The 15,000-nt window shown below is 41.3% G+C and overlaps 1 protein-coding gene across 1 annotated transcript in view; it reads left to right on the plus strand.

Moving 5' to 3' along the window:
* Window positions 1-15,000, plus strand: part of LOC138972869 (uncharacterized) — a 301,337-nt gene that overhangs the window by 272,118 nt on the left and 14,219 nt on the right. The window contains exon 11 of the mRNA XM_070345538.1: window positions 5,849-6,172. Within this exon, the coding sequence (XP_070201639.1) occupies window positions 5,849-6,172 (324 nt within the window). The remainder of the gene's footprint in view (window positions 1-5,848; window positions 6,173-15,000) is intronic.

Here is a 15,000-nt window from a genome sequence, read left to right on the forward strand (position 1 = left end):
TCAGCAACGGAGCCAGTGGCTTGAAACCTGACCCACAGTCTACTGATGGTGCTCTGGGACACGTGGAAGTGCCTGGCGATTGCACTTTGACTTTGGCCTGCTTGTAAACGACCCAATGCAATGTGGCGGTCTTCTCTGCTCAATCGGGCCATCTTTCGTCGCTGAATTGTCGTCTGATTTCTTTGTGGCGAACAATCCGCTTTTATGGGTTTTGGAAGACATGGTGAGAGCTCAATATTCCCCGAGTTTCACGAGATTACACTGAAGCATGACGAGTGGTCATGCCAAATGAGCAATTTTGACATTGTAGCCACTGATAACGCATGCGTCACGTGCAGAGCTCACTTGTGGCAATGGACGAAAGGTCGACGACCAGATAAACATTTTCTGCAGTTTGGTGGATTTCCTTGTAGCCATATAACTAAATTATCCAAATATTACAAGCTATGCGTTTCTTTTTTTGAACAGTATAGTTTTTGTTAAGATCAGTGTTTAGCTTAAAGTTTGATTTATATTTTTTTTTTTTCCTTGGCATTTGCTGATTGTGTTATTTACGGATTCCTTTTTACATTTAGTCAAAACTTGACTAAATGTTTTAACGTAGAGGGGGGAATCGAGACGAGGGTCGTGGTTTCTGTGTGTGTGTGTGTGTGTGTGTGTACCCATGTTTCCACAGGTTTGGTTGCCTAAATCACCATAAGGCAACTATCCACACGTGGATGGCAACCTAAACTCTGGATGGCAACCTAATTGTGTGGATGCTCGCTTCATTTAACACCGTTAAATTGACTTTTTTGACGGAAAGAATGTCATAACAATGTTCAAAATGACATTCTTTCCGTCCTCTATAGGCGACGAAATAGGTCAAATTTTGTGCATTTTTTAGTGCAAAATTCTTCGATGCCGGAGCGAGTACTGCACCCAGTGCTGTTGTAGTGCAAGTGCACTAGAAAGGCACTACACCCAGTGCCGCCTCTTAGGTAACCATCCACACTTTAGGTACGTGTGTGTGTGTGTGTGTGTGTGCGTGTGTGCGTCTGTGTGTGTCTGTGCGTGAGAGTGTGTAGAGCGATTCAGACTAAACTACTGGACCGATCTTCATGAAATTTTACATGAGAGTTCCTCGGTATGAAATCCCCAGATTTTTTTTCCATTTTTTCGATAAATGTCTTTTATGATGTCATATCCGGCTTTTCGTGAAAGTTGAGGCGACACTGTCACGCCCTCATTTTTCAACCAAATTGGTTGAAATTTTGGTCAAGTAATCTCTGACGAAGGCCGGACTTCCGTATTGCATTTCAGCTTGGTGGCTTAAAAATTAATTAATGACTTTGGTCATTAAACATCTGAAAATTGTAAAAACAAATTTTTTTTTTATAAAACGATCCCAATTTACGTTCATCTTATTATCCATCATTTTCGGATTCCAAAAACATATAAATATGTTATATTTGGATTAAAAACAAGCTCTGAAAATTAAAAATATAAAAATTATGATCAAAATTAAATTTTCGAAATCAATTTTAAAACACTTTCATCTTATTCCTTGTCGGTTCCTGATTCCAAAAACATATAGATATGATATGTTTGGATTAAAAACACGCTCAGAAAGTTAAAACGATGAGAGGTACAGAAAAGCGTGCTATCCTTCTCAGCGCAACTACTACCCCGCTCTTCTTGTCAATTTCACTGCCTTTGCCATGAGCGGTGGACTGACGATGCTACGAGTATACGGTCTTGCTGAAAAATTGCATTGCGTTCAGTTTCATTCTGTGAGTTCGACAGCTTGACTAAATGTAGTATTTTCGCCTTACGCGACTTGTTCTTTCTCCACTCATCCTTTTTTATATTTAGTCACGTTTTGACTAAATATTTTAACATCGAGGGGGAATCGAAACGAGGGTCGTGGTGTATGTGTGTGTGTATGTGTGTGTGTATGTGTGTGTGTGTGTGTGTGTGTGTGTGTGTGTGCTTGCGTGCGTGTAGAGCGATTCAGACCAAACTACTGGACCGATCTTTATGAAATTTGACATGAGAGTTCCTGGGATTGATATCCCCATACGTTTTTTTCATTTTTTTGATAAATGTCTTTGATGACGTCATATCCGGCTTTTCGTGAAAGTTGAGGCGGCACTGTCACGCCCTCATTTTTCAACCAAATTGGTTGAAATTTTGGTCAAGTAATCTTCGACGAAGCCCGGACTTCGGTATTGCATTTCAGCTTGGTGGCTTAAAAATGAATTAATGACTTTGGTCATTAAAAATCTGAAAATTGTAAAAAAAATATTTCTTTTATAAAACGATCCAAATTTACGCTTATCTTATTTTCCATCATTTGCTGATTCCAAAAACATATAAATATGTTATATTCGGATTAAAAACAAGCTCTGAAAATTAAATATATAAAAATTATTATTAAAATTAAATTTTCGAAATCAATTTAAAAACACTTTCATCTTATTCCTTGTCGGTTTCTGATTCCAAAAACATATAGATATGATATGTTTGGATTAAAAACACGCTCAGAAAGTTAAAACAAGAGGCGAAGCCTTCAAGGCTCACGTAAGAAATAGACAAACAGTAACACAAACTCAATCACTCCGTCACACATACACACCCACACACACAGTAAGCTTAGGTGACACTGTGCAAGAAAGAGAGACACTAGATCTAGATCTGTCTGTCTGCATGTAGCCTACTTACAGGGACACGACTGCCAAATAGTCTCGGCCCGCTCAAAATAACAATGACCGAGACCACACACACCACGCGAGAGAGAAAGACTACAGGGAGGCATGCCGTCATGATGCATTAATTGACGTCAAACACTTTTGACCGTGACGTAATCTTATGCGAGCTTTATCCATAGTCTTGGATAACCACTCACACATAGACTCGGAAATGTTAAAGTTTCTACCACAGACATACACACACACGCACGCACACACACACACACACACACACACACACACACACACACACACACACGCACAAACGCACAGACAGACAAAGTTACGATCGCATAGGCTACACTTCGTGAGCCAACGAAGAGAGGTACAGAAAAGCGTGCTATCCTTCTTAGCGCAACTACTACCCCGCTCTTCTTGTCAATTTCACTGCCTTTGCCATGAGCGGTGGACTGACGATGCTACGAGTGTACGGTCTTGCTGAAAAATGGCATTGCGTTCAGTTTCATTCTGTGAGTTCGACAGCTACTTGACTAAATATTGTATTTTCGCCTTACGCGACTTGTTTTCTTCTCCACTCATCCTTTTTTAATTTTTTTTATTCTACAGCTATTCGTTTGTCTAAATATGCATTTATCTGTTTAGTTAGTTAATACTGTACTTATATTTACCTCATAGTCATATAAATGAATTATGTAACAGTTTTTGTTTAATATTGTTTGTATTTAAGCAAAAATGTCATTGTCAGATTGTGGGATTTTTGGTTGTAGAGAATCCTGGGGAAATTCCGATTGCTAGAGTAGCTGATCGCGCCAGCAAGAATCCAGCTGTCTATGATATGCCACAGGCCATGGTCAGATTGTGTGAGTCATGGCATATTGTAGCCATGTGGTAGCCATACGATTTCTGACATATGTACAACATGTGGCAACTGGCATCTGCCCTGCAGATGATTTTCAGATCTTGTTGCTGCCTGGGAGCCATGTTGGCAATGTTTGAGTAGTGGAGGAAAGCACATTGTCCACGGGGTTCGATTATACAATGTTGGATGTACTCAATTATGTTAGTAGTGTTAATCGACCCAAGTCAAGACAAAATCCAAAAACAAAGAGACTGCCAACGTTCCAAATTTTTGAATAAAAAACCCAAGAAAGGTAGTTTGTTGGAACGTTTGTTATTGACAAAACAATATGTTACAATCACAACTAGTTCGATCCAATGGTCTTTTAAGTGCACAGACAAACAATAAGTAACAAGAACTTAGCTTCGTTGTTTTCGCCGCCTGCTGGCAAGTGAATTTGTTTGTTTGTTTGTTTGTTTGCTTAACGCCCAGCCGACCACGAAGAGCCATATCAAAGCGGTGCTGCTTTGACATATAACGTGCGCCACACACAAGACAGAAGTCGCAGCACAGGCTTCATATGTCTTACCCAGTCACATTATTCTGACACCGGACCAACCAGTCCTAGCACTAACCCCATAATGCCAGACGCCAGGCGGAGCAGCCACTAGATTGCCTATTTTAAAGTCTTAGGTATGACCCGGCCGGGGTTCGAACCCACGACCTCCCGATCACGGGGCGGACGCCTTACCACTAGGCCAACCGTGCCGGTGTGGCAAGTGAATGAATCTCAAAAATATGATAATATAATATATGGTATCGCGTGGTATTTTGTCTCACCGGGTAAATAAATATAATAACGTCACTCGAGTCTCGAGTGACGTCATCATATTCATTGATCTGGAGCCTATTCAAAAAGGTACGACTACTTGGCGTACGACAAGCGCCTCGGGGTTGATAGCTCTCGCGGTACGACAATTTTTGTCGTACTGCCGTATTCACAGGCATCGGACAGCCTCCCCGATAGCTAGCGGGGGAATTCCCAAGTTTCCGGTCGCTCTGCGCGTTCGCCTGTCGCAAATGCTGACAATGGAAGGCCGTTGGTTCTGTCGTGACGCTTATTTCTCGAGATAGGTGTCACCACATGACGTAATTTCAGCTGTCGTCATCCCAGATCTTTTCGTATTCCAATCAGTGTCATTTCCCAGTTCTGTGTTCTGCGGTCGTTTTGACTGACTTGACAAGTTGAGAAAAGCAATGATATATTATTTTTGCGAAGCAACTGAATATGAAAAGAAAAGAAAGCGCCCAGAAGAGGGTTTGGGTCCTGCCTGACATTATGACCAACGATTTATCCCTTGGGAGAAAATGAAGTTGTCTGATTTCGGTCTGCTTTGAAGGTAGGGAGGTTTTGCATCTTGAAATGTAGCAGACGCGTGAAACCGCAACGCCAGTATCACTTGCTGTAGGCTGGCTCACTCCAATCAGTTCCGCGCAAACGTCTTGAAACGAACCTGACGCGTAAAAATCCAATGCGAGTAGCACGTACTTGCGAGACAGGAGGCAAGGCACCCATTCGATATGCTAGCTGTATTTCGTCACTGACCTCATCAGTCAAATGCAAAATGCCCTGCCTGCGGAATCTTAACTTCTTGTACAGTTCCAGGTCATTGTACTTTTCAAGCGGATGTATTCTGTCCCGCAATATCCTGTTTCTTGGCATGATTCGTCTTTCCCAGTAACGATTCAGGATGAAGGCTGCCATCTTGAAATCAACGTTATCGTACCGAGAACAGTGCTTATGAATGTTTTTGTTTGTTTGTTTGGTTGGTTTATTGGTTGGTTTTTGTCTGTCTATTTGTTTGGTTCGTCGCGATATAACCTTCGTGGTTGAAAACGACGTTAAACACCAAATAAAGAAAATTTGTTTGGTTGGCTGGTTGGTTTGTTTGTGTGGTGTTTTTTTGTTGTTCTTTTTCTCCTTCTTTTTAACATTTATAAAACATATTATCATTAGATTAGTCCCCCTCATTGGTGATAACAATGTTATATGTTTGTTTGTATGAATGGTTTTTTTTCGTTTTCTTGTTTAGCTGGTTGATTAGTTGTTGGTGTGTTTGTCAGTTTGATTGTTTTGTTTTGTTCTTTTTTTTTTAACATATCATATGTACAACATATCATTAGTGTGTGAGTGTGTGTGTGTGTCTGTGTGTGTGTTTGTGTGCGGAATGTCAAAGGAAAGTAGACGTAGGCCTATTTCGGTGTGTATTTGCTTGACTGAATGGTTAATCACGCTTCACCGTTCTTGTTTTCTTTTTAGGTAAGCCACGAAGTCATTCAACTAGTTCAACTGAACCACTTGAGGTGAATTACGTAGACAAACCTGTTTTGGTGGTGTTCAGGCTTGTTGCATTTCCAGTCCCACACATGAACAGCTTTAAACTCCGTGTCAACAACAGCGACACCAACACCCCTGACAACATAAAGCTGAACGTCACGTGTGGCACAACAAACACAGACTATGACGTAAACTGTGGCGTCCTTGTCAGCGACGCCAAAGACAAGGGGGCTGAAGGGCTGTACTTACTCAGAGCTGCTAACGCATTTGGCCAGGATGATTTCCTGTTCAAAGTGACAGTGAACGGTAAGGTTTTCAAAGAAGCACGTGCATTTAGTATTAGTTTTATCGACTCGCCTGAATAGTCTATATACAAATAAGCTACGCTGAGATTTTCGTTGATGTTTGTGAAGCTTAAGCTTTGAAAATCACACACGTATCAATTCACTTTCAGGAATGGTGAAAGTGTTGTTGACTTTTGGCAAATTTCAAAGACACAATTGGGTCGATTTCGAGTCAAAAGATAGAAATTGTTTTCTTATGTCTCGACATGTATTTCTTTCTCTCTCGACTGTACGTGCAGAGATAAGAACAGCCTCGCTTTCACCTAGATCCTGCCTAAAAACAATGTTCAGACCTCATGTTCAGACTCGGCGTAATAATACCGAAAGGACTACTTTGTAGCGGTCAAGTTCAGTCGTCCGCATACTCGAAAGTGAAAAAAAGATTAAACGTTTTGCTACAGTATCGGAGGATGAACTGTCGAAGAAGAAAAAGAATCTCGTGCCAACCACTACGCAGAAGACCTCCCGAGTTGTCCAGAAGAAGTTCTGAAACACGTCACGTTCCAAATCAAAAGACGACATTCTATTCTCTTACGTCACTATTCTTGGTTTACGGTACCATTCGGCGGCTTTGATACGAGTATGCCATAGTCTTGGTTGGCCGATACCTTGAAGTGGAATGCGAGTGATTAGGTTTGTTGATTTTGCTCGGAGAAGTGTTCAAGCAAGTTTCTTTCTTCTTTGAAAACAAAAACCCTAAGACCAGTGAATGTCGAGATATATATGTTAATTGGATCTGTGATCCAAACATGCCTTTTGGTCCATCTCGATGGCAGTTTATTCCACTCGCCCTACGGGCTTGTGGAATAAACTTCCATCTCGATTGACCAAAAGCCATGTTTGGATCACAGATCCAATTAACGTATAATGTCTCGACATGTATTTCTCTCTCTCTCGACTGTACACAGAAATAAGAACAGCCTCGCTTTCACCTAGATCCTGCCTAAAAACAATGTTCAGACCTCATGTTCAGACTCGGCGTAATAATACCGAAAGGACTACTTTTTAGCGGTCAAGTTCAGTCGTCCGCATACTCGAAAGTGAAAAAAAGATGAATCGTTTTGCTACAGTATCAGAGGATGAACTGTCGAAGAAGAAAAAGAATCTTGTGCCAACCACTGCGCAGAAGACCATCCGAGTTGTCCAGAAGAAGTTCTGAAACACGTCACGTTCCAAATCAAAAGACGACATTCTATTCTCTTACGTCACTATTTTTGGTTTACGGTAACATTCGGCGGCTTTGCTGCGAGTATGCCATAGTCTTGGTTGGCCGAGACCTTGAGGTGGAATGCGAGTGATTAGGTTTGTTGATTTTGCTCGGAGAAGTGGTCCGTGTTCAAGCAAGTTTCTTTCTTCTTTGAAAACAAAAACCCTAAGACCAGTGAATGTCGAGATATATATGTTAATTGGATCTGTGATCCAAACATGCCTTTTGGTCAATCTCGATGGCAGTTTATTCCACTCGCCCTACGGGCTTGTGGAATAAACTTCCATCTCGATTGACCAAAAGCCATGTTTGGATCACAGATCCAATTAACGTATAATGTTTTTCTTTTTCTTTTTCAAGCTATACATTTGAAACTTCCTTTCAGAAACAAAGAAAATGTTCATATACATAACTGATTTGTAAACTACAGTTTTAAAACATCACACTCTCGTAGACTTTGAAGACCTTCAGACGTTATGAAAGTCTGCCTTCATAAAAGTTAAAGCTCACGGCGGGGACATTCGTGGGTAAAAGAAATGAGAGTCATCATGTTTTTATGGTCAGAGCTTTGCATCTGTACAGTCCTCTAGAAATAAAAACAAGTCGCGAAAGGCGAAAATACAACATTTAGTCAAGCTCAGTCGAACTCACAGAATGAAACTGAACGCATTGCATTTTTTTCGCAAGACTGTACACTCGTAGCATCGTCTGTCCACCGCTCGTGGCAAAGGCAGTGAAATTAACAATCCAGAAAAGCACGGTAGCGGTTGCGCTGAGGAGGATAGCACGCTTTTCTATATATCTCTATTCTTTTTAACTCTCTGAACGTGTTTTTAATCCAAACATATCATATCTATATGTTTTTGGAATCAGGAACGAACAAGGAATAACATGAAATTGTTTTTAAATCGATTTCGGAAATGTATCATAATTTTTATATTTTTAATTTTCAGAATTTGTTTTTAATCCGAATATAACATATTTATATGTTTTTGGAATCAGAAAAAGATGAAGAATACGATAAACGTAATTTTGGATCGTTTTATAAAAAACAATTAATTACAATTTTCAGATTTTTAATGACCAATGTCATCAACTAATTTTTAAGCCTCCAAGCTGAAATGCAATACCAAAGTCCGGCCTTCGTCGAAGATTGCTTGGCCAAAATTTCAATCAATTTGATTGAAAAATGAGGGTGTGACAGTGCCGCCTCAATTTTTACAAAATGCCGGATATGACGTCATCAAAGTCATTTATCGAAAAAATGAAAATTGTCTGGGGATATATTCAGGAACTCTCATGACAAATTTCATAAAGATCGGTCCAGTAGTTTACTCTGAATCGCTCTACACACACACACACACACACACACGTACCTAAAGTGTGGATGGTTACCTAAGAGGCGGCACTGGGTGTAGTGCCTTTCTAGTGCACTTGCACTACAACAGCACTGGGTGCAGTACTCGCTCCGGCATCGAAGAATTTTGCACTAAAAAATGCACAAAATTTGACCTATTTCGTCGCCTATAGAGGACGGAAAGAATGTCATTTTGAACATTGTTATGACATTCTTTCCGTCAAAAAAGTCAATTTAACGGTGTTAAATGAAGCGAGCATCCACACAATTAGGTTGCCATCCAGAGTTTAGGTTGCCATCCACGTGTGGATAGTTGCCTTATGGTGATTTAGGCAACCAAACCTGTGGAAACATGGGCACACACACACACACACACACACACACACACACACACACACACACACACACACACACACACACACACATACACCACGACCCTCGCCTCGATTCCCCCCTCTATGTTAAAACATTTAGTCAAAACTTGATTAAATGTAAAAAGAGTGTGGCTGATTATATTTGAATGCAAAGGTCATAGCAAGTCCAACATTTGAACATGTTTTATCCCCCCCTCTCCTTCTTTCTCTCTGTAAACTTGTAGGTCTAGTTATTTTTCGATAATGACCCAGCAACCAAACAAATAACGAGCCAGCAACAGCCTGAATCCTCGATAGTGCAATGGGTTGAGAAGCTGTTCTGTATCGGTACTACTTTTGCGACTGAAAAGTTCCGAACGCTCCATACGTACGAAGTATACATCTCTGGAGCAAACAATACAAACATACCGCATTTAAATTAACAACTACCGGCCTGAACACATGAATCTCCATATAAAATCCATGAGTTCGGTTGTTTTCTGAATCTAGATCTGCCGTGCACAAACCGTTCATCACAAGCAAATTCCCAAGGCAAGTAACTCATACTCTAGCAACAAGAGTAGTTCCCCTTCTTTTTAACGCAGTTTCTTCGACAACACTGACTGCAATCCGACGGTCAGTTTTCAACAATATTTCATTTTATAAACAGATCACACGCAACCAAATGCACACATCTCATCAATTTAAACAACATAAAGCGGTTTCATACACTATTTTCCCCAGAAAACTGAACTGCATACAGTAATTAACGTTGGAACACGGGTGCAAAAGTTCGTCTGCTAGTCTCATTTGACGAAAGAACATTATCCTAAGCGATAATAAAACATAAACAGAACACACAATATCTGCCTTTACCGCCACAGCAGAATAACAGCATATCTTTGTACTTGATTTTAGTCCAAAACAGGGAAACTGACAAAAAGTGTTAACAGAATGGAATGATTTGCACGGAACTATAGCCTACAACCGCGCATTAATCGATCGCCTGCGCAGGTTGACTGGTTGAGTGATTCGGATTCGATCAAACTTTCGCACAAAAACTCCTGTTGCCTCGTCTCAGTGATTATTAAAAATAATGGTCTCAGTTCGCGGTCATGAAAAAGCTCGCTGAAGCTCGCATTTTTCATGATCCGCCAACTTCGACCATTATTTTTAATAATCACTGAGACTGTAACCTCTACGTATTATCTTTTCGTTTCAGGTTTTATGTGTTTAGCTAGAGCTTTACCATCAAACAGTGTAACGAAAGTCTGTCGAGGTGAAATAGCTGTTCCTAGCTGCACCCTTTACATTTTACAAGCGTAGTAATTAGCCTTTTGTGGCAGTATTTTTGTGTGTTAAAAAGTGTGCTCACTCTTTGGCTGATTGCAAGGTCACTTATATGACAAAAACAATGCCCTTCAACATTTGTTTTTACTTGAAAACGAACCCTCCTATTGTGAAACAGGGTCAATCTAGCGTTTCCTCTTTTAGTTGTTGGTAGTGTTCAGTTTTCAAAATTATTCGCTGTTTACTGTTAAAAGGAGTTAAAACAAATCTGACTAAAAATCATTTTAAAAAACTCACCTGAATTGCTCACTTTTGTCTATATTTCTTCATTAAGCAGTAGTTATTGTCTTTTGTTTTCTTAGGGTTTAAAGTGACTTGTAATTAACATTGGTTAATGAAGGCAGGTCTGTCAGATAATGTCTCGATATAATTACCATACAGTCCATACACTGGAAGGGGGGGGGGGGGGGGGCTTAGTGTGAATCCACGATGTTCTGTTAATTTAGAAAGCTCCATGACCCATTCTTAAAATTCGTAAAAAAATCTGTTACATGGCTCCCAACATATGCTCTGGTCCAAGGCCCCTAACTTTCACGTAATGGGATATAACTTTAGAGGGTCCAAAGACTAGGGTTAAAATGCACTAAACGAAACTGGGTGCCACCCAACGGGGTTGGAACAAACCGCAGGGTCGGATTGGTCTAAATCGAAACAAATCTCAATATCATCCGAGCCGAGCCCACTCATGTGGGTGGCACCCAGTTTCACTTTGTGCCCTTCAGCCCAGGAAATTCATCGTCTTGCCTTGAAAGGCACATTCCTTGCCAACAAATTATCTGTGTAGTACCGACCTTTGAAAGGTCTATTTGTCTTTCAACAACACTTTATGGTCAAATCAATTAGATTAACTTAATGAATGTGCGTCCATACAGATCTTGCAGAACATGTTCTAAAAACAGTACCGACTGTACGCATGATAATGGATCTGTAGTGTGTCCCAGGGCCAACAGTACCGACTGTATGCATGATAATGGATCTGTAGTGTGTCCCAGGGCCAACAGTACCGACTGTATGCATGATAATGGATCTGTAGTGTGTCCCAGGGCCAACAGTACCGACTGTACGCATGATAATGGATCTGTAGTGTGTCCCAGGGCCAACAGTACCGACTGTACGCATGATAATGGATCTGTAGTGTGTCCCAGGGCCAACAGTACCGACTGTACGCATGATAATGGATCTGTAGTGTGTCCCAGGGCCAACAGTACCGACTGTACGCATGATAATGGATCTGTAGTGTGTCCCAGGGCCAACAGTACCGACTGTATGCAAGATAATGGATCTGTAGTGTGTCCCAGGGCCAACAGTACCGACTGTATGCATGATAATGGATCTGTAGTGTGTCCCAGGGCCAACAGTACCGACTGTATGCATGATAATGGATCTGTAGTGTGTCCCAGGGCCAACAGTACCGACTGTATGCATGATAATGGATCTGTAGTGTGTCCCAGGGCCAACAGTACCGACTGTATGCATGATAATGGATCGGTAGTGTGTCCCAGGGCCAACTGTACCGACTGTACGCATGATAATGGATCTGTAGTGTGTCCCAGGGCCAACAGTACCGACTGTACGCATGATAATGGATCTGTAGTGTGTCCCAGGGCCAACAGTACCGACTGTACGCATGATAATGGATCTGTAGTGTGTCCCAGGGCCAACAGTACCGACTGTACGCATGATAATGGATCTGTAGTGTGTCCCAGGGCCAACCCTTGTCCGGTTTTGTGTGTCGCAGAACATCCCAAACGAATGTCTTGTTTTGGTTGATTTTGTTTTAGGCGGGGATGCGTATGTGACGCAGGGACTCACAGTTTTGAAAGCTCACCGTTGTCGTTTGGTTGTTGTTTAAACGTCCCCTCAACCTACGTGAGACTTTTTCAAAATGTCGCCCAAGCTTTTTTGTGGATAGAGTTCGATTTGAATCGTTGAAATACCAATTTGTACCCCTTGACTGCCTTAGGACGGGTATACCCGTCATGCACTGGTGCATTATTTCCATGATTAGATACTAAAAACAGATTCTTGGTTCAATTTCCTTTAAAAATAACATAGGTTTTACTTTCCTACCTACTGCCAGTTTGGAGCTAGAATTTTTGTGAATTATTACACCCCAAACTCCAATATTCCCTGGCAGTCAGGAAGTTTTGATTGGCAGCGAAAGGGTTGAGAAGTGGATTTAGATCAAGAATCGAAATAGTGAATTTCAATGTGACGATGCTATGGAGATTCCGAAAGAAAAAAACACTCATGTTTTCCGTGGTGTTACTGTCTGAGGTGTTGCGTTTCTGACGTTTCTTTCAGTACTTAACAATACCTAACTGCTGACAATAGTTTCATTAAGTGTTCCCTGTTGCAGATATGTCTCGCAAAGCATACGATGTTATCGACACCTTCGAAAGATGTTGTTTATGGTAAAAAAAATGTTTTGGTAATCACGGAATAGAATAACAATTATTTACTTTCAAAAAAGTGTTTGAGATGAAACGCCCCACCAGTGTCTCCTGCATTTCCCGGGCCGTCATTACTTTCCAAACCATGTTCATTAAAGGGATTATATCTAACAAGGAAACTGTCTCAAATCGCCTCAAGAGCTATACGTGTTGGGGGTTGTACTTATTTGACAACACACAATAAACATTTGAGCGCTGTGTTACTCACAGGGCCGTAGCAGCCCTACCGGCCACTCCGGCCATGGCCGAACCAGTTTTTTCTTAAAAAAAAAAAAAAATCGCCTTCATAAGCTTCAGCGCTGTGTTAGGAGGAAGGAGGGGTCGTGACTTAGATCGCACAATGACAGCGTTAAGCGAGAAATTGTCACTAATTGACATTCACAAGTGAAGACTATAGATCTAAATCTAAAGTAAAACTAAAAGGCAAACTGCGTATGCACCGACTGAGACGCATTACTGATCCACTGAGCCATCGCGTTTTGCACTGAAGAGACATCTGAGTTATCTACCTTAGTTCACGTTTTTCGTTTCCCGGGAAAAGTGCGAAGCTTTCATTTTCATGCAAAATTGTGACTGAGTGACGTAGTAACGTTGTTGCTGAGGCGGTAAAGTTTGCTTTCGATCCATGTTCTCCGATATGGCAAGTACAAGAATGCAGGTAAGCGGTCTGTTTGTGTTTTGTCGAAGATTTTACCGCGGTAAAGCACTAGGCCTTCCATGAAGGTTTGAGGACGGACATAATTTGTGCTGGCCGGATGAGTATGGCAGATTGACACCAGTTCTGGGTGTGCGTGTGTTTATGGAGCGGGACCGTACCTTTTTAATTTTTTTTATGGCCGGACCACTTTTAGGAGCTGTGCTACGGCCCTGACTCAAATAGAAAACGGCTGTGTTTTGAGTGGGCATCCCAGACTGTAATTTTCATTGTGACGTACGTTCTTTGAGGGAGTCATAGTTTTCGTCCTACCTTTCGACCCTAAGTATTGTATGCGCTATTCCAAGAGAAACATACTTGAAATTGAGCAGAGAGCTACATAATTCATTTTGGGAGTTGAATATATGAAAAGACACACGAAAAAGGTCTTAGAATTAATGTTTGAGCGTTCTATTTTTCAAATCGGAATACTAGTTGTTGTTGACCGTATTTTTTTTCCAACTGACATTTTTTTTTCTGTTGAAGTGTCTTAACCCTCTACGGCACGGAATTTGCATGCGTAAATCAGAGTGTGGGTTTGCGTTGCTCAATGACGAATGGGTATCTATGAAAACTAATAAATAATGATGACGACCTGAAGTCCGGACTCCTGAGCTGGGCAAAGCAAACCGCTCGCTGAATAAAATTTATTTAATCCTTTGGCATAGTTCCAGAGCAGTCTAACATATCATGGCGGGTTATTCTAAATTACATTGGGAATGTCCCTTGGACGTTTTAAGGTCCAAATCGCCTAAAAACATTCCAAAATGGCGCCTTCGGTATACTATCTTTAAGCTATCAAATATTATTTTTTTTGTCACGAAAGGAAGGAAGAGTACAAACAAAACTTCAAAGTCAAATTGTTTTTTAAAGTTCGGTTTGTGTGTGTGCGTGTGTGTCATATTATAATGCCAGATGCGACACTCGCGGGTTACTCAACCAAAACCACTCAGGGCAAAAGGGAAGTACGCTCGGACCGATGCAATCTGTGGACTAAAGCTCCAGTTTCGGTTCCAGGCCAATCAATGATGGTACTTCACCGAAGCTCAAACGATGGTGTCAGCTCACCCTGGCAGGACATGCATAAGCATAACAAATACAACGCAGGAAACTGACCTCCATTGATATAAGGTGGAGTGGTGGGTGGTGAAAACATTTTACACCGAATAAATACCCTGACCTTTCAGAAACTGGACTCCTAGTGAAGTGACACTTGGCCTTGTGCAAGTCTGCTCAGTGGTCACGGTCCAGCAGACATGCGGAGAGCGCGAGCAGAGAGGAGGTCGGGTTGCCAACACACATTTATTTTGGAATCGCTGCGCGACCTGAACAAATATGTTTCGGCAAAAATATGTGACCCTTCACCACGAAATGAG

The sequence above is a fragment of the Littorina saxatilis genome, linkage group LG8 (assembly GCF_037325665.1).
Source record: "Littorina saxatilis isolate snail1 linkage group LG8, US_GU_Lsax_2.0, whole genome shotgun sequence".
In the NCBI taxonomy this organism is placed as follows: domain Eukaryota; kingdom Metazoa; phylum Mollusca; class Gastropoda; order Littorinimorpha; family Littorinidae; genus Littorina; species Littorina saxatilis.